This window comes from Taurulus bubalis, assembly GCF_910589615.1.
Source record: "Taurulus bubalis genome assembly, chromosome: 7".
NCBI lineage: Eukaryota > Metazoa > Chordata > Actinopteri > Perciformes > Cottidae > Taurulus > Taurulus bubalis.
This window is the reverse complement of record NC_136595.1, coordinates 28033017-28054203: the sequence shown is the minus strand read 5'-3', so window position 1 is coordinate 28054203 and position 21187 is coordinate 28033017. Positions and strand designations below refer to the sequence as shown.

At 44.5% G+C, this 21187-nt stretch overlaps 1 protein-coding gene across 1 annotated transcript in view; it reads right to left on the bottom strand.

Moving 5' to 3' along the window:
- Positions 1 to 11591: 11591 nt before the first annotated feature.
- nhsa (Nance-Horan syndrome a (congenital cataracts and dental anomalies)) overlaps positions 11592 to 21187 on the bottom strand; it is a gene marked incomplete at both ends in the record, with an annotated part of 58040 nt that continues 48444 nt past the window's right edge. Inside the window, 6 exons of the mRNA XM_079220873.1 lie at positions 11592 to 12228; positions 12303 to 12426; positions 12992 to 15643; positions 17269 to 17400; positions 19003 to 19195; positions 21020 to 21079. Coding sequence (XP_079076999.1) covers positions 11592 to 12228; positions 12303 to 12426; positions 12992 to 15643; positions 17269 to 17400; positions 19003 to 19195; positions 21020 to 21079 — 3798 coding nt within the window. The remainder of the gene's footprint in view (positions 12229 to 12302; positions 12427 to 12991; positions 15644 to 17268; positions 17401 to 19002; positions 19196 to 21019; positions 21080 to 21187) is intronic.

Genomic DNA, 21187 nt, shown 5'->3' with positions numbered 1-21187 from the left:
TACCTCTTTAGTCCACAGGGGGCACTAGAACCAACACTACCTCTTTAGTCCGCAGGGGGTGCTAGAACCAACACTACCTCTTTAGTCCACAGGGGGCAACAGAACCAACACTACCTCTTTAGTCCACAGGGGGCAACAGAACCAACACTTAGATAAAGTTCCTTGTGGTCAAAGAATTGAACGCTTTATAAATAAGTGAAGGACAAGTGAATTGCATACATTTGCTTTGGGTGCTAAAATAATATGTTTTTTTGACGTAATATCGCAGCCGTCATGTCGGACGTGCCGGTTGGTCTTTGTGGTGTTTGTCCCGCCCCTCCTCCACTGTGATTGGACAGCTTGGTAAACACTAACGCAGCGTTTTAAAATAGAAGTTAAAACACTTTTCCACTCAAAAAGGAAAAAGAAAAAGGTGTCGGAGATTTGTCAGGAAATTAAACATTTCTTTCCATAAATGTCTTTAGTATAAACGTGTGGCTGTTCTTCCTAAATCCGGCGCGTTGACAGAGTTCAGGTGAGCAGCCGTGATGTTTTAAACCTATTCTTTAAATACGAGAAGGAGCGATAAGACCAGCGACCCACAAGCCTCCTCTTCTGCAGGAGGAGATCCCTCCCCTGCTACTGTAATGATTTCCACATTACGTCCTCCTCCTCCTCCTCCTCATTGATGGAATGTGTACGCTGTGGTAAATCAACAACAGAGAGAACAGCAACGCATTGTTCAACTTCGACTGCATTAAACGGTTCAAATATTACGAGAACGAGTCTCTGTGTTATTTTCATGCTCCTGGTTGTGTTTGATTTGGAGCTCAGACCACGAGGAGAACAAAGCAGAGAAGCTGAGGATCTAAAGGTCATCCCTCCGCTCCGATAGCCAATTACATCTCAGAGTCACATGGAGCCTCATCATGAGCTGCACGTCCTCACACCGATTCACTCTGAACATCGTTTAGCCTCATAACATATATACATTCACATATCCATCTTTTAAATTACTCTTTACTCACATTAGCATATATTATATATATATATATAGCTAATGAGGAAGTGTGTTAAAGCTGCATTCTCTCTCCTGACCACCAGGGGGCGACTCCTCTGGTTGTATAGAAGTCTATGCTTCATGTGTTAAAGCTGCATTCTCTCTCCTGACCACCAGGGGGCGACTCCTCTGGTGTATAGAAGTCTATGCTTCATGTGTTAAACCTGCATTCTCTCTCCTGACCACCAGGGGGTGACTCCTCTGGTTGTATAGAAGTCTATATAAATGACTCTACTTCTCTTGATGTATTCCCTCAGTAAACATTGTAAACATGAGTTTATGTCTCAATCTCTAGTTTCAAGTCTTCTTCAATACAGCATGATGTTCATTTAGTAAATTATGGTCATTTAGAGTCAAACAGACCATAATAAAGGGGACGCTTTAGGGGCGGGGCTACAAGGTGATTGACAGGTCGACGTATACGGCGTCTCTAGGTCACTCCTCCTCAGTCCATACATGGCCACTTCCTGTTTATTGGTTGCACAAAAACAACAACATGGCGATGGCCGTAATCCAAGATGGCGGAGCTGGTTGCAGTGTTTATATTTCTTTCCCCTCAGTGTTCTGTGCATGTCGTGTAAACTAAAGGAGATCAATAGAGCATCTATCAGTTTATTGCGTAACAACACGTCCCCGTTTAACCCGGCTCGCCATGGAGAAATCCGGTTTAAATGGTGACAATATGCACCCATTGAACTACGTTAAAATACATGTCATTTACCCATATGATCCAGTCGTTAGCCAATCGGTGGCCGGAGAAGAAACGTTGAAAAGCATCTCAACACAAGAGAGAGTCACAAGCTTCCTGCTTTAAGGTCAACACGCTGCAGAGGTTTGGTAAAGATCCCGTCTGCTCCTCCAGGTCTGTCCTGCTCTGGAGGATGGGACGTCAATAAAAAAGGCAAAAGCCCAGGCTGCTAAAGGGCCCTGAACGCCTCACCATGCCGGGTTCACGTGAGGATACTTGGGCTCGTTTCCTCTGCAGACACCTCGTGGTGTCCCAGACAGGTCCAGTACTACTGCTGCTAGTATTACTCGTAGTACTGGTAGTACTAGTACATGAGCCCGGTCACTGCTGTGTCTGGTCCCCTCACGAGACCTCCGGTTCGCCGTGAACGCGCACGGAGGCTCTGTGCGCCGTGAATGCGCGCGGCCGGCGGCGACATGAAGGGCATCAGGGCGCGTGACGCTCCGCTGCCATTACAGACGCAAATATGATAACATGCTTTTTATATTTATTATTTTGATTTATTTTAATTTCTAAATTGTGTGTATTATTTATAAAAACAGAAATAGATACATCAAAGAGAAGAAGCGAGCTCGCGCTGACAGACAGCAGAAGCTGCGTCTGCGCAAATCACCTCTGAATCTGATTAAAATATCAATAAATACATTTTAAAAAGCGTTTTTTTAACCCGAGCAGAGGAACACCCTGCAGGTAAACCCCGTGCTGGTGAGGAAGGAATGGACCGTGAAGGAGGAAGAGGAGGAGGAAGAGGAGAAAGCGGCGGCTCTTTCATCCGCTGCCCTTTAATTCCGTTAATTCCGTTCATTCTTTCATTCCGCCATGAAACCTCCGTTTCGGGCTCCGAACCCGGCCGGGTACTCACCGGGAGCCTCGGCGCGGTCCGGTCAGCCGCCCTCCGGTGATCAGCGACGGGAGCCGGGACGCGGTCACGGTGACGGAGAGAAAAGCTTCAGTTTATCTCTCATTGCGGTGTCGACGGAGCGAGCGACTCCAGACTGAAGCTGCGCGCGCAGCTCCGTCAGCGGGGTCCTCCCCTCCTCCTCCTCCTCTTCCTCCTCCTCCTCTTCTTCTCTGCACGCATTCAATACATATTGATAATTAAAGGTGGACACGTGACATTAACACAATGGAGTGTTTTAGAAGAAAACTACAAACAAATACACAAATAAAATAATAAATGTTCCTCTTAATCATTATAGTTATTTATTCTTTTATTTTTATGTTTACATAATTTATTTTATTGTTTGAATACTGTTTGAATGTTACTTTGTAACATTGTTAAAAACATACTGTATGAATAACGTTTTTTGTTATGATCAATATTATACTAATAGTTGTATAATATGAGTATCCTTCTGTTTTGCCAGTTATCATTCATACATATATATAATTATACATATATGTATAGATATGCAACTATATATATAGTTTAATATAATTAGTTTTTGTATATGTTTTGTCTTTTTGCATAATTACTTTTTTGTCAGTGCTCCTCCCCCACAGCGTCTGCAGCCATGTTACTACCATACATACACACACACATATATATATATATATATATATATATATATATATATATATATATATATATATATATATACATTTATATACTTAGCGTGGTGTACAGTACATGTTACTACCATGTATTTATATATATATATATATACAATATATAGTATATATATAGGTTTACTTAGCATGGTAAACAGTACATGTTTCTATCATTTATATATAAATACATATATATATATATACAATTATACATGTATATTTATAGATATACTATATCAAAACTATACATATATAGTTTAATATTCTTAGTTTTTGTATATGTTTGCCTTTTGCATAATCATTTTTTTGTGGTAAACATAATGTTTATGTTCCATTATTTTTGCGAGATAAAAACAATAATTCCTCCCATGGTTGTTCATTCAGTCTGCTAGAGGAGTTCCCTGAGAAGTCTTTCTAAAGGGAAGTAATCCCCTCAGTGGAGCAGCGGGTCTCAACCTGAGGGGCGGGAGTTAAGTCCAGAGGGATTGTGAGATTATGAGCCGGATATGAAGGCAGGAAATAAAACACATCTCCACTACAGACACAGCAGACCTGCTCATCTGTTCTGGCTTTGCTTTCAATCTCTTTCTTTCTTTCTTTCTTTCTTTCTTTGCTCAGAAATACGACCAACCTCCAAGATACGGAGATCACCGTCTCCCATAGTGAAGGCTGCCATGTTGGGAGGAAGAGGAGGTATATAGTAATAATGTTATAATAATGTCTGCTGCTGGAGAAGCTTCTCTCTCCTCTTCACCCTCATCTTCATCCTGCTGAGTGGCTGCTGACGGAGGAAGAGGAAGATGAGGAAGAAGAGGAGGATGAGTCGGCAGCTGTGGGTGGAGGTCTGCTCGTGAGCGGGGTCCCCTGGGTCTCCATATCGGTCCCAGCCAGCCCGGGGCGCTCTGCCTCGGGGCCCCCGGGGGCCTCTCATTGTTCCCACAGGGAGAGGCTGTTTAATGCTCCGTAATGAGCCCCACAATGCACCCTGGTGGCCTGCTGGGGACTCTGGAGCGGGACCTCCTCTCAGGAGGAGCCCTCCAATCAGGGGGGACCTCCTCTCTCTCTCTCTCTCTCTCTCTCTCTCTCTCTCTCTATATATATATATATATATATATACAGATATATGGGACCTCCTCTCAGCGCTCCTCCCTCACAGCGTCTGCAGCCATTTACGATGTATATATATATATCAATGGCGGGCCATGCATTTTCTACCTGGGCCTTCTGTGCTGTCTGATATATAATATATATATACATATATATATATATATATATATATATATATATATATATATATATATATATAATTTACATAAATACGTGCATGACAGGATGCTGCGTCATTAAAGAACAATGCATGTCGTCCACATCAACTAGAACCATCACATTTAGTGATAACAAAACACGACAAAACAATCCAACAAAACTGTGGCACTAACACTCTGCACACTGAAGAGAACGAGCCACAATCAGAAGGAACAATATGAACGATATAATAAAACATTATTGAGCAGTTATATTTCAGACTCACGTTCATGCAGAAAGAGAAGGATCCAAAAACAAAGAAAGAGAAAACAATCACACAATAATGAAAATAATGTATCTGACAAAAAACAAACAAAACAAAAACGCACTGAGTGAATTTCTTTGTTTTTATTGTTTTTTAAGTTTTCTCTTTTCCTTTTTGTGTTATTGTTTGTTTTTCTCCGTTCTCTCCTTTTACATTTATTATCATCTGGATATTGATTATAAGTCTCGTGTGTGCAAATAAAATACAAATAATAAATGAATGTTGTGGATCTTCTCCAGACTGTTTCCTGTTACACTTGCTGGTAAGAGGTGTAATCATAACTCCACAGCCTCCGGTAGCTTCCCTCTCGCCTCTCGGCTGTAATCATGAGGCTTTCTAAATGATTGAATCCTCAGCAGGGGTCCGGCCGCTCTCTGCATTTAGAGGCAGCGGGATCATTACTGGGGTGGGTCTGACCCTCCTCCTTCACTTCGGATGAAAAAGCAACCCCCTCCCCCATTGTTATCAATCACTTTGGACACTTTATTCACTTTAACTGCACTCACCTGCTGCAATATGAATACATTCAAGTACTATTTTATACTTTTATTCCGTCTGTATATTTCATTTAAAATTGCTACTGTATTCTCTTTACTGTTTTTTAGAAATTGTTATAGTTTCTAGAGGTCAGGAGAGAGAATGCAGCTTTAAGACATGAAGCATAGACTTCTATACAACCAGAGGAGTCGCCACCTGGTGGTCAGGAGAGAGAATGCAGCTTAAACACATGAAGCATAGACTTCTATACAACCAGAGGAGTCGCCACCTGGTGGTCAGGAGAGAGAATGTAAGTTTACGCTTCAGCGTTGGCTTGTTGTTCAGAACTGGAGGTTGCCGTCTGACTCGGAGGTGGTTGGTGCAAATGAAGGTAAAGTCGATGGACGTGAGGACGTAATTAGATTTTGACGTAAAGATCTGCATCATCTGCCAACGGTAAAACACATTTAGGACATACAGCTGTTCTTATCTGGGTTCAGAAGAGAAACACACTCTTACTCTTTAAGGGCAAATAGTGACACAAAACTACTGCCGTACAACACAAAGACAAAGAGAAAGACCACCGGAGCTCAACGTTCAGAAACATTTTATTCTCTTGAGATCAGAAATGTTTGGGACCGAGCTGCGCCGCTCTTCCAAGCCGTCCAGGGCTTTGTTTCCCTTTCTTTTCTTTCTCTCTCTCGGCTCGGTCGACGCTCACCGGCTGAGTGTTTTTGTCCGTTTGACGTTGTCCAGAGCGACAAAGGGAATCCAGTTAATAACTCCAGCTGAGCGTCTGCTGCGTGGAGAGGAACTCGCTTCACACGCCTTCAGATCGCCGTTGTTTCTCTGGTCCGCACACAAAGAGGCCTAATTTTAATTCACACCCAATTTGCATTAAATTACCCAGCATCCTCCTGTGGATCCATCTGAGGGACCCTCCTCTTAAATCAGTGGCCGATTCAGAATGTTGGTTAAAAAAAATGTACGGTATTTATTTCTTGCTAGAATCTGGATAAGAAGAGATATTACCGATTAATAAATGATAGATATCAACATTAAACGTCCCTTTTTAATTACTGAGATCAAGAATATTATGTTTAGTAAAAATGTATGTATACATATGTAAATGAGGCATTCTCTTCATTCACATTTCCAGAACAGAAATCTAAACATTGCATGAAGTCAACAAGATCCAACATTATTATTTCATTTTGTTGACGTTTTCATGTTTTTACAGAGGAAGTTTATGAAATCTCTTTGTTTCACTCCATACATCAGAAAACACAGACATACATTTATTTTCTCCATGTTGTTATTCCTAAATGTGTATAAATGAGGTTATGTGAACAAACCCTCCGCATAAACCCTCAGAATATATGTAGGAATGAAATAATGAAGTTATATAAATGAGGTTATGAATGTGTGAACAAACCTCTTTAAAGAGAAGTTTAGTTACATTACATCATGATGAAGACTCTACAGGTGAATGAGGTGAAAACATGAACTCATAGTTTTCACCATGAAACTTCACCACTTCATCACTGACACTAAGAGGAGGATTTATTGTTTTAGTTTTATGAAATGTTGTGTTTAAATATGCAAATGAGGCATTATGTAACGGTAACTTTAGGTGAATTTAGAAAGAAATCTACAGACGCAAACAGACAAAGAAATAAAATAAATGTTTTATTTCCTGCAGAATGAAAGAAGACGAGTTATGAAAGGAAAATAAACCAAAATGTTAAGAAAGTTGTGACAGTTTAAAAATACTCTATGGATATAAATCTTTATCTATTTGTGTGTGTATCGTAACAGGACGAAAAACCATTTGAAGTCTGCATTTAATTTAACGGGACCAGACACAGGTTGAGGAACTATTCAGATACTTTACTTATTTAATGGGCCAATTTGTAGAATCTGGCGCCATCCAGTGGTGAAGATGCAGGTTGCAACCCACTAAAAACCTTTAAACGAACCCCTAAATGCTACTGTCCCTTTAAGTAGCTACATGTTTGAATATAAGGCCCGCATTAAAAATCTTCTTAGACAAGTTCCACACGTTGTAATGTCTTATAATATTTTATAACATTAGATTATTATGCATCAAGGTGTCACCTGTTACTCTTGTAGCTGGCTGACATGGAGCAAATGTTTTACTATTTTATATTCTGATGAGTAGTTTTATTAATAACTTATCATCCTTTTTTATGCAGTTATGATATATTTGTATGTGAAGTAACTAGAAACTCCAAATAAATGTAGTGGAATACAAGTATAACTAAGTAAAGTATTTAATCACTTTCAGCCGAATGTCGCAGTAAATCAAGACATGTTTATCCTCATGTACTTTATATACGCAACATGTTTATCCTCATGTACTTTATATACGCAACATGTTTATCCTCATGTACTTTATATACGCAACATGTTTATCCTCATGTACTTTATATACGCAACATGTTTATCCTCATGTACTTTATATACGCAACATGTTTATCCTCATGTACTTTATATACGCAACATGTTTATCCTCATGTACTTTATATACGCAACATGTTTATCCTCATGTACTTTATATACGCAACATGTTTATCCTCATGCGCTTCATATGCAGCTGAAAAGTACAAAGTAAAGTAAACACTTTTCAAATAAGAACAAGTGAGCCAAAGAGTCATTTTCAAGGCAGTCACATTTATTCATCTTCTTATACACAGTTGCTAACCTGTCCTGATTTACTATGGGATGCCCACCATGCTTACTACAAAATAAATACAAGACAAAGGGTTCCACAGCTCGGAAATATACAAAGGTTTGAAAATCAATGTAAACTTTGAAAAACAGAACTTTCTTTCTTTGAATTCTTTTTTTTTTTTTTTTTTTACATAAGAAACAATTTAACCCTTTTGTGATCCAAAAGTTATTGTATTTACAAGTTTGTACAAAACAAAAGAAAATACAAAGCTGACACCAAACAGATCTGAAGTCAGTTGGGTCTGACATCTTGAAAATGAAAATGCATCGAGTACCAGAAGTCATTCTTCTCGAGAGGAGAAACACGTGTGCACGTTACTCAGAGTGTGGATATTATTAAAACAGCTTTTGTGTACAAAAAAAGAGAAGAAATCTATAAATATCTGCAGGTACAGCAAGAGACAGATGCATCTTCACAAACTTCACTGGATCAGTGCAAAAAAAATAAGAAACGGTTGGAATGAAGGTTCACAGACACATTGTGTACCCTGTCATAATGTGGAGTATGGAGTGCCATGAAGGCCAAAAGGAGTTGATGTTTACAGCGTACATGTACGGCGGCATGGCGATGTAGACTCTGTCATCGTCTGCATAGTGATGAGTACCATCGATAAACGCATTATAATATAATATCACGGTGAATGTGGGACAGAATGAAGAGTTCCAGGTTAACAACTGAAACCTCACTGAGTAGCTTATGACGGTTAATTCCATCTTTTAATGACATCAATGAGCCTAATACGGAAGCCGAGAAGCGCTGCGCTAGAAAGTAAAAAAAATAAAATTAGGACGCTTTCTCAAGTTAATTTTTTTTATCGAGATAAAGAGATAAATTATCTTGTTTTGTCGAGAAATTTCATCTCCAATATCCTGATTCGTCCGGTTTTCAAGATGGTATCAAAATTGTTAAAAAAGTAATAGGTGATCACAAAATACACATTTGGTAATACGGTTAATTGGATTATTGGTCGATATATGGGACTTTTACATTGGAATATCTCCAAACTCATACGGTAAAAACTAAATCAGTCATTGTCGGGAATTAGTTATTTAATTTCAAAGGTTGAAGAAATTTTCCTTCAAAATATTGTGGTATTTTCTTTTTAATATCTAATGGGACACAAGCGACATGTTTTATCCTCCTTGTAAGTATTATCCAATAAATCTCATATCCACACGTGTATTTTGTATGCATCTCTTTTGGAAGTAGTCACCGTGTGTGTATATATAATATTTATTATTTACTTTTTGAGCTGATTGACCTCAGTCACCTGTGAATACTGGCATTGTGCTCATGAAGAACCTTTAGTTTAAACAAAGTTTTGTTTTCTTGAGATAACGATACAATTAATTTATGATCTAAAAAAGTTAAATACAATTAAAAACAAAGAAAAAATTAGCTAGAACTGCCGTTCTTGGCTTCCGTATATTTCCTGTTTGTCTCTGCAACCAGTGTCCGATTTAAAATCACTCTTATAAACAAAATAATTATCTGCATAAAAAATATGTTATTAATAATACTAGAATTTCATTGCATTTAAAGATCTAGGTTTATCCAAACCAAAATGAGGGAGCGTTCGGGGGATTTTCTGTGTCGATTACAAAAATAAATATATTTAGATTGTTGCGACACAGAAACCGCGACCGGTTTTACTTTTGACGGGGAATAAAAAAACAGGACGAGCAACAAAGGCCACGTCTCTAAATCCAGAATTCCTTCTGCTTCATCACAGATGAAAACCCGGCTCCATAACCCGACATCTTCTGCAAAACCCCCGAAAATCTCACACAAAAGCACTGGCCGAGGCCTTGAGCTGCTCCGCCACGTCCCCGTCTCTTGCAGAGTGTAAAATAATGCATATTTGATCCTCCTGAACACTTTCCACTCGCCTCTTTCAACAATTCACGAACACACCGAGTCAGCAAAACCAGAAAATTACCATTAAAACAAACACATGACCTCCTTTGTTCTCTTACAGCTCTCATGTTGCACCACCTCAGACCTTTTTGATCACTTTTTTTTCATCTCCCATGTTAACACCTTGCCGCCTCCTCGTCTCCTTAGATTGTCAAGTTAGCGCTTCTGTGTCACCTTAAATTACTCGTCTTATTGCATGAGAATCTTTTAAAATATCTGAAGAATGAGCCCTCTTTGATTTAATTTACAATACGTAAAATATACAAATGCACCCATATGAAAAGATGCATTGAGGCTTTCACATTTATTTTTCTCACACAGGTTTTTTTTCCTGACGATGAGTTGGGGGGCGTTATCTAAATAATTAGCAAAATTGTGTAAAATGTGTCTATAATTGCATAGGTATTCACAGAATACATAGTTAAACATCCAATATATTTCTTCTAGTTTTACAAGATAAAAACTCTCAGACTGTGACAGCAGATTGAACATTAATATACTGCAGTGGGACTGAAGCAAGGCGTGAGCTAATGTGCCATAAACTAAATACAAGTTCTTTAGAACCACGTGAGCCAGAGTCCTGCACCGGGGCGGATTTTGCCTTCATTTTATTTCCAGGTTTGGTTCTGAGTGATTTAAAGAACATGCAGGTCCTAAACTTAACATTTTTGTGTGAAGTGTTTGAAAGTCTACATATTGTGTTAGAAAAGTGTATTGTGACTGCCCCCTACTAGCCGAACCTGGCTATTGCAATTGTATTTAGCTATTGGTTGATCTGGAGGCAGTTATCGTCACACAGGCTTAGCGCTGCCTTGCAGGTACACTCAAATTCAAAAATGTTAATAAGAGTTTATACTGTGTTTTGTCCCCATAACAGCAAAAGTCCCCATACTAGTGATTAGCATTAGCGCTATCAATTAGCATAAGCTAATTAAAAGGGTAACGGCTACCATGAACGGTACTATTCAAATGTTTTATGTGTGGCGACGTGTTAAAGTAACGCAGATCAAGTTCAGCAGTTCATTTTGTATGTTCTGTAACTATAGCATGACGTCCACGACGTCATGCTATTTAAATGCTAGATACATTTAAATTGTATTTCTGGAATTCCCGTCGTTGTAAAATATATTATCTTAGCTCTCATGTATGAAACATGCTGACCGGTCAAATTATCAGAGCCTGGGTTACGATAGGATTCACATTTTTACTCTGGAAAATCAGACCCGTGCAGGACTCAGTTTTTGTATTCTGCAGAATAATGTTTTGCTTATCATTTGCATTTAGTCAATCATGTGCAGCTGCAAATGAATCCAAGTTACCTCAATGCCAAGGGTTCATACCACGAGACATACTGTGTCTAAAATAGTTTTAAAGTATAACACAGAATAACCAAAAGGAGACATCTATACAACTCAGCCACAATTAGTCAAATTCTGAATATTTTTTAAACAAACTGTTATTAAATATATATTATAACTCATTATGGTCCATTTGTTTTTTACTGTAAACTAACAAAACCCCATACCTCTGTTTTCTACGTGGAGCCCTGAGACGAGCGGTCGTCGTGAGGACTTCCGTCCGAGTTCTCCGCCTCACCCTCGGAGATCGCCTGCATGGGCACCGGGTACAGGCGGCCGCGGGCGCCGTACCGGCTGCTGTTGGCGGGCGGCGGGATTCTGGGGCGGCCCTGCCTGGAGGCAGCGGGCGAGGGAGGGAAGGATTTCGGCGAGAAGCCCTCGCCGTTGGCTTTGGGGTAAGGGCTGGAGAGCCGTTCCGGTCCCGACTGGTGCTGCAGGGGCTCCTCGGGCTCCTCGGGCTGCCTGGGGGAATCCATCATGGAGTCTGCCGGGGATTTAGGAGCGACGGGACTTTTGAGGATCTCGGTCGCCGACATACGGTAGCTGGTCTCGGAGTGGCTGCCCTTTTTCAGCAGCAGCCGTTTGAACTCCTCGTTGGAGGTGCTGGACTTCTTGACGCTCCTGTAGATGGGTCCGGAGACTCTGTGCAGGCCCGACGGGGTCACGGCGGTGGAGGCGGACGAGGGCGGTGACATCAGCGAGACCGGGGAGCTCCCAGCGCTGCCGGGCGGCGTGTTCCCCGAGGCGGTGCCGAGGCGGTTCCTGGCGTTCATCTCCGTGGAGTTCTTCCTGCCCAACACTTTCCTTTTGGACCTGAAAAACATACGGAGAAGTTAAGACTCTGTGTCAAACTGGAGGCAGAAGAGGCCGACGACCAAACCGCTCACCTGTGGATCATAGCGAACAGGTCCTCGGTGGTCCGGGCCTTGGTGGGGGACAGAAACACGGCGTCTTCTTCGGGCCGGGACTCGTCGATCAGAGGAGACGCTAAGATTTCACCGGCTGTCGAGTCTGTCGACACAAATCAACATTTTAATACGCTGCAAACACAAGCAATGAGCTCAGACTTAAAGGGGAACTTTGGAATGGGTCAACCGTTTGTGTCTCAGTGACCAAAGAGGACAACAGAGCTTTAAAGTGGTCGAGCGTTGAAGGAGAACTCTGCAACTCCTCACCGCCAACAAACGTCCACTAACAGTTTCTTTTGAGTCTGACAACTTGATGAAAAGAATCTACAGAGCTTCCAGATATGTTTACATCCAAGAATAATAAAGAAATGTGGATTCTTTTCTTAATAAAAGAGTACTAGTATTGATCAAATCCCAACGATACCTTTCCTTAATCAGGAGGAAGGCAAACAGCAGCGACTAAAACAATTCTCTGGGGAAGATAATATGTCCAACATCTTGACATTAAACTACGTTTGAGCACCAGGCATCGGGGATGTAAACACATCTCTACGTACGTCTGTGTTTCAGCTTCAACAAATAAATGTAATGTGGCGAAACGCGTTGAGCAGGAAGGGTCTGAAGGGTCTGAACTTCACTAGACCACAGACGCCATGACGGTAACGTACCTCCACTGAAGCACGTGGACTCCTCCCGGCCGTCCTGAGAGGCTCTTTGGGCTGAAGCACTTGGCGACTCACACTCTTCCTCTCTGCTGCCTTCGTCGTCGATTGGACTCCCTTCCGACGCCTCCGATTGGCCGTCATCTGCAGGCGCTTCATCCGGACCGTTGGGTGAACTGTGCTGCACAGAGAGAGACGCTTCTTCTTCGGCTTCTTCTTCTCTTTCTACTTCTTCTTCTTCCTCTTCTTCACTTATTTGCAGCTGTAAAGCATCAGTTGTTTCTGCCGACTCTGTGCACGCTTCTCCTTCATACCTGTCCAGCGGCGTCTCCGACCGTGGTCTGAACGCCGGCTCCTCTCGGTCCGGCGCGCCCCCCGACTCGCTCCGACACTCTCCGACTGCGAGCTCTTCGTTGGAGGTGAAGGCGGATTCACACGAGTCGGCGGAGGGCGGGCGACACAGATGCGAGGGACTCCGTAGCTCCGCAGACGATCCACAGAGAATAAGTGTGCCGGTGAACTTCTCGGTGGGATACGGGAGCGGTGGAAGGGTTTTGTCCTCGCGGCGGCCCTCGTCCTTACTGATGGACCGGAGCTGGACCGAGTGCAGCGCCGTGGGCGTGATGAACATGGGACGGGCGGGCCTGGGAGACACCGGAGCTTTGTGTTGGTTTTGGTGAAGGGTTTGAATCTGGGTCCTGCTCGCCAAGGACTGGTTTCCAACACCGTGAAGGGCGCTTAAATCGAGGTGGGAGGGAGGGATCGCGGGCAGCTCCAGGTCCCTCCTAGAGGAGGAGTGCGTCTGCAGCGACAGCGACGAAAGAGACGACTTCCTCTCGGGCACTTTGGGCTTCCTCTTGCCACCGGACGGCGACAGCGGTCCGGGGAAGAAGGCGGAGGGGAAGGAGGAGGTCGGGGTCTCGGACTGGCTGGAGTACCCGCTGGACGGGCTGGTCAGGCCCGTCAGCTTCTCCGGAGACGCCAGCTTGAAGTCTCCTTCCGCCGGCGGCAGAGAAGGCGTGGTGGCTCTGGAGCCGGACAGCGACGTCTGAGACCCGGAGCTCTCCTGCGACTTGACGCACTCCACGACGGTGGTGCCCGTCGCCGTGCTGGAGTTGGACAGAGACCGGTACGGATCACTGGACTTCAAATCGTTCAGGAGCCACAGGTCCGCGTAGTCCGACTGCACGACACCTTCGTCCTTAAACGAACGCACGTCCGCGGCGCCGAACGCGCCCAAGTCGGGCAGATCGGCGGAGCCCTCGACGCCCCAGACCCCGAGAGGCTCTCTGACCATCGAGGCGCTGGACAACGCCAGCTGCAGTTTCCTCTCCTTGGAAGACATCTTTGGTTCTCTGTCGTCGGGGAGGTGTCCCTCGCTGCATATCTTCCTCAAGGACGAGCTCCTCTTCGGCGGACTCGGCTTCGCCTTCGGTTTCCTTAAAGAGAGGCAGCGCCTGCCCAGAGTCATGTGACCACCGAAGTCCGACTCGGAGCCGGGGGCCGAGCAGCCGTAGGTGAAGCTCCGGCTTCCTTCGATGCCGCAGTCAAAGTGCATGGAGGTGTAGTAGCCCTCGGTGTCCACGGAGTAGTGCGAGACGTTGTCCGCCTTCTCCGACGGCGGCTTGTCGGAGAAGCTGCTCTCGCAGGTGGCCATGCTGGTGAAGCTGGGGCAGCCCAGGCTGCTCCCCGCCTCCCGCCCGGGATCGGGGCTGAAGTCCCGAGGGCGGCGGGCCTCCGCGTCGGTGTAACTCCACTCCTCCTCCATGGGCGCGCTGACCCCCGCCTCCTCTAATATGTCCATGGCCGTGGAGGAGAAGGAGCCCGTCCGCTGGGTCCTGAGGCACTGGTAGTGGTCCAGCAGGAAGCCGGCGTGGTCGTCCTGGTGGTGAGCGGCGGCGTTCAGCGAAAGCTCGGAATCGCAGTGCGAGGAGCCCGTCAGAGGCGGGGAGGCCGCCGCCGGGATCGTCTCCGAGGTCTGCGAGGGGCAGGTGGAGCTGCTCCCGCTCCAGTTCCCGCTGGAGGACTGGTGGTCCTCCTTGTGGTCCATCACCACCCCGGCGGCGGAGACGGAGTGGACGGGGCTGCTGAAGGTGTCCGAGCTGGACGAGATCTCGCAGCTGCCCATGTCGGCCTTCCTGGGCAGCCGGGACCGGGTCCTCTCCATCCAGCGCCGCTCTGGACTCTCCGAGAGCTGCTTGTACTTCAGGCCCAGCTGGCGGTCGGACGCGGCCCGGTCGCCCGCGCTCTCCTCGCCGTCCTTCAGCATCAGAGCCCCGGGTCGGGGCAGGAAGTCCTCGGCGTCGAAGGGCGAGAGGTCCTCCTCCTCCTCCTCCTCGTCGTCGTCGCTGCGCCCGCCGTCCACCATCCGGCTCCCATCTCTGGGCAGACTCCGGGAGCGCAGGCGTGCGCCGACAGAGGCGGAGAACATGGCGTCGCCGTCGTCCGACAGGAACAGGATGTTGCCCGCCGAGTGCGAGAGGGAGACGGCCGGGCCTCGCTGGGACCGGATCCTCCTGCGAGACGGCGCTCCTGAGATCAGGAAGTCTTCGGTCTGGCAGCCGGAGTCTCTGGTGCCGAGGTGTCCGTCCAGATCCTCGGAGGAGGGAGTGATGCCGGTCGCCGCTCGCTCTCTGGAGCCCGGAGAGTCGTCAGAGTCTGGGAGGAGCCAAGAGGTGCAGCGTTTAGGATTCATTCATTTCACATAGTTTGTATTAGTTTTTTACATTCCGCACTGGTGTAAGGATTACTACTGTTACACTCAATAATTACTACTCTACTCTACTATTATTCCTACGTGTTTATATCTCTTATTTTATCTCATCTCATTGTATATTATCTCATCTTATCTTTCATCTCATCTTATCTCTTATCTTAACTCATCTCATCTCTTATATTTCATCTCTTCTTATCTCTCATCTTATTTCATATCATCTCTTATATTACATCATCGTATTTCATATCATCTCATTTGATCTCTTAACTTAACTCATCTCTTGTACATTTCATCTCTTCTTAGCTCATATCTCTTATTTTATCTCATTGCATATTAACTCTTTCATCTCATCTTATCTCTTATTTTAACTCATCTCATCTCTTATATATTTCTCTTTCTCTTTTTATCTCATACTTTATCTCATCTCATTGCATATTATCTCTTATCTTAACTCATTTCGTATATATTTCATCTCATTTTATCTCATCTCATCGCATATTATCTAATTTGATCTCTTATATAAAGTATTTAATCTCTTCTAATCTCTCATTTTATTTCATCTCATTACATATTATTTCTTATATTATCTCACCTTTTTTCATCTCATCTCATGTTATCTCTTATATTATCTCATCTTATTTCATCTCATCTCATGTTATCTCTTATATTATCTCACGTTATTTCATATCATCTCATTTTATCTCGTTCCTCAACTCATATTTCTGTATTTAAGTGTCGACCACATTTGCTAACTTTAGTTTCTTGTCCTTCGTCTTCTCTCCTCTCGTTTCCTGTCATCTCTCCTCTGTCGCTCGGCTAATAAAAGCATAAAATGCCCCAAAAATAACGCTGAAAAGACGCCTCGCTCGTTGACGTCGCTCACGCTCATGTCGACCTACTTCAAAGACCATCCTCCTGCTCGTCTCCCACGGCGGAAGAAAGCAGAACATTTAAACACTCGATGACTTTGAAGGAATTTGAAGCTTTTTGTTTCAGTTCTACACAAAAACACAAACAGGTTTTATACACATTCTGACCAGTGGATTTCATGACTTTTTCATGACTTTAACCCAAATTTCAGTAGTGAAATCTGGGTGTAAACAGTAAAAAGTGAGTAAATGTAGTATTTAAACTAACAATGAGAACACAAAGCATACAGTAAACCTTAAATGACTCAAATGAATGAGACAATAGTTTGATTAAAGAATAAACATTTATATAGATGCCTGTATGTATGCCTGCTTATATTTTGAGTCTTTCTTTTAAAAGCATATTAATTATTTCAAACTCAGCGTAAATGAACGTCATGAACACATGAATATAACACATTTACATGACTTTTAAAGAATACACATTTATAGATATACTCAGCGTATGCCTGCTTATATTTTGAGCGTCTTTCTTGAATATGAATATCACAAACTACCATGACTTTTCCAAAACTGGAAATAATCATTTTTAAATTCTATGACTTTTCCATGACCGAATGAACCCTGCATGCATAACGAACGAGCCTTTCTCTTCCCTTCAGCCGCTATGAATGAAACTTCTCGGTTGGAGTACGTACCCAGATCTCGCTGCACCTGTCGGGGCACGCCGGCGACCGTCCTCCTCCTCCTCAGCTTCCTCCTCCTCTGAAGCACCGACTGCGAGTGCACGAGCGAGCAGCGCACACTGGCATCTCTGTCGAAGCCGACGCCTGCGACACAGACGGGACGTCTGAGGAATGTGTGATGAGCTGCGACTCCTTTCCCTTTCCCTCTGGAACACTCGCTGAACTAAACACTGAACTACAAGTCCTGCAGGAACAGCAGCCGGAGATACTTACTGAATATGAATTAAACAAATGCTGCTTTTAATGCTTCCTCCCTCGCCTCCGGTATGACCATCATGTGACAGCAGTCAGGCCTTCCAGCACCATAGCGATCGCTGAACATTGATTACAATGTGCGTTGCACGTTATCCCCCTCTTGACTCTCTGACTCCAGGGTACAACTCTTCCTTTGACTCGGTGAGAGCGGCAGTAAATTACGGCGCTCCGGCCTTTTCAGCAGTTTGGACAGAACTAATTGAGATTCGTGTCGCGGCACCGCAGCCCAACGGGGGCGGGGCTAAAGCATGACCTGCACACTGAGAGAGTTTCCCCCGCGGGGACGTCGACGATGACAAAGTTTATTATGAGTAATAGCAGAATGTCCTGAAGCACGGCCCTTGTTTAAAAGTTGATGTTGATTTGCACCAAACAAAGATGTTTCATTCAGTGTGTAGAACACCATGTGCAGACCAGGACTCTAATGAATTAAATTAACATTTCGCCTTCAACGAACTGCGAGTGTTTTTGAAAGTAGGATCCCTCTTACGGACGAGTTGCGAGTGTTTTTGAAGGCGTGATCATACGACCAAGTAAGTGAGACTCATTCTGCAGCAGTTTTTATGGTTTTGATGTTGTTACACAGTTAAACTTGTTAGCTTTCTTTGCTAAGAGTTAGCTTGTTAGCTTGTCCTCTTGATTAATGCTGAGCAATGGCAGGATGGCGGTTTGCTTAGCTTAGATGCTGGAAACAGCTAGCTTGGCTCTGACTAGCACCTCAAAACACGTCATGTCCAGTTTAAAAATAATAATAACGTGTTTGCTGTGGTCACAGAGATGAGCGTGAAACCCAAATCATAACTCAATATGTGAACATTCTCTAACCCAAATCATAGCTCAATATGTGAACATTCTCTAACCCAAATCATAGCTCAATATGTGAACATTCTCTAACCCAAATCATAACACTATATGTGAACATTCTCTAACCCAAATCATAACTCAATATGTGAACATTCTCTAACCCAAATCATAACACTATATGTGAACATTCTCTAACCCAAATCATAACAATATGTGAACATTCTCTAACCCAAATCATAACAATATGTGAACATTCTCTCTGCAAAGGTTGACTTTGATAAAGTGAAGCAGAACAAAGTTAGAGAGGGTTTAGAACAGAGAACATTCAGGCGAGGACTCCAACATTTGCATTGTGGCACATTTTCTGTGACATTTGAATGTTCTCATGGACCAAACCATATATTCACTTGTATATTACTTATGGTGTTCAATACATCCAAATACAGCTGTTTGGGCTTTTTTTCTCTTCATAAAACAAGCTATGATTTACAGTTTATCATAACAATTACTCAGTCTGCCCCCGAGGGTGGAGGGTTTTTAAAAGGTTTTAAAGCAGAGCTCAAGAAGACGTGAGAAACGCTTCCCAGCAGACGGACGTGGACCAGAAGGTTCTAGGTTTATATTTACCGGTCACGTTAATGGGGATGACGCAGGAGGCGATGACCTGGGAGCTGGTCTTCATGCGCTGCTCGGGGGTCGGCAGCGGCAGCGCTCTGGACCAGTTGGTCTGCTTGTCCAGGGTGCTGGGCGTGTTGGGGACGGGGAACCGGGGCCGGTGGCCCAGAGCCACCTCGTCGGTGTCGGGGTCAGAGGGCGCGGCCTGGAACAGAGGATGAGGAGGTTAGGGTGAGGAGGAGAGAGAGGAGAGAGAGGAACATGCGAAGTGAGAGATGATCGATGCACTCGCTCTCTTTCTGGAAGCAGAGTCCACTGTTAGAAACACTACGAGGACAACATTGTGCTCTAGAGAGAGAGGGAAAGGAGAAGAGAATGCAAACAAGTGAAAGTTGATGAGGAAAGTTCCAGCACCGACTGCTTCTGAGCTTCGGACGCAAAAGAATAAAGTTTTCCAGCGACGTGATGAAGATGAAGATGAACTTTCGTGTTTTCCAGTCACGACGTGCGACGAGACTCTGGAACGTCTGAGAGGGAATTCCTTCCTCTTTAGTTTCTCCTGGACTCAAACCACCGGTTACTTTCCCCCCACCGTACACACACACACACACACACACACACACACACACACACACACACAGACACACACAGACACACACACACACACAGACACACACAGACACACACACACAGACACACACACACACACACACAGACACACACACACAGACACACAGACACACACACACACAGACACACACACACACACACACACACACACACACAGACACAAACACTCACACACACACAGACACACACTCACACACACACAGACACACACACTCACTCACACACACACACACACACACACACACACACACACACACACACACACACAGACACAGACACTCACACACACTCACGCACACACTCACGCACACACACACACACACACACACACACACACACACACACACACACACACACACACACACACACACACACGCACACACACACACACCCCTCCTCCAGCTCTTACCTCTGGGTTCCTCCAGAGAGGCGCATATGAAACTGAGTGCTTCTCAGGCTGAACTGGTTCCCACCCTCCCTCCCACTAAGACCAGCAGCCTTTGTGCTCTCTGTTCCCAGAGACCAAGGGACCAAGGAAAGGTCACAAAGGAAACTGGTTTCCCTGGAAACCTCTCCAGACCAGTAAGAGAAAAGAAGAAGAGGAATAAAAAATAAAAAAGGAGAGATTTTTTTGGGCTGATTTGTTTCAAGGTGAGAGGAAAGATGAAGGTGAAAGTGAAGGAAGAAGGATGAAGGTGAAGGAAAGGAAACAAGTGATTGACATCACAGCGGCATCGAACCGTCGGCCGCACAGAGAGAAACATGTCAGCACCCGAGGGATCATGGGTAATAATGGGAGCAAGGAGTCGACCCCTATCATTACATGACACACACGCGCACACACACACACACACACACACACACACACACACACACACACACACACACCTCCCGTTTCTGGTGGTTGGAAGTTAATTAAGTTAATATGTAAGAAGTCAAAAGAAAGAGAAGTTAGTGAAGTGTTAGAGGAAGGAGGGAGAAGGGAGGAAAGGAGGGAGGAGGAGGAGAGAGGAGGAAGGGAGGAGGGTGGAAAGGAGGGAGGAGGAGGAGGAGGAGGGAAGAGGAGAGAGGAGGGAGGAAAGGATGGAGGAAAGGAAGGAGGAGGTAAGGAGAGACGAGGGAGGAGGAAAGGAGGAAGTAATGAGGAGGGAGGAGGTAAGGAGGGAGAAGGAAAGGAGGAGGAAAGGAGGTAGGGAGGGAGGAGGAGGTAAGGAGGAAGAAGGAAAGGAGGTAAGGAGGGAGGAGGAAAGGAGGAGGTAAGGAGGGAGGAGGAGTTAAGGAGGTAAGGAGGGAGGAGGAAGGTGGAAAGGAGGAGGTAAGGAGGGGGAGGGAGAAGGAAAGGAGGTAAGGAGGGAGGAGGGAGAAGGAAAGGAGGTAAGGAGGGAGGAGGGATCACTACCTTTCTGCTCCAGGGAGAGAAGCAGCACTCGGTGAGGGAGGAGGAGCGAATGGATTCAAACTGAAGTTCAGAGCAAAAACAAAACAACAAACTAATGAACATGAACATAAACACAGACATAAAAACAACAACAACAACAACAACAACACCACTGGGGGAACTATGAAC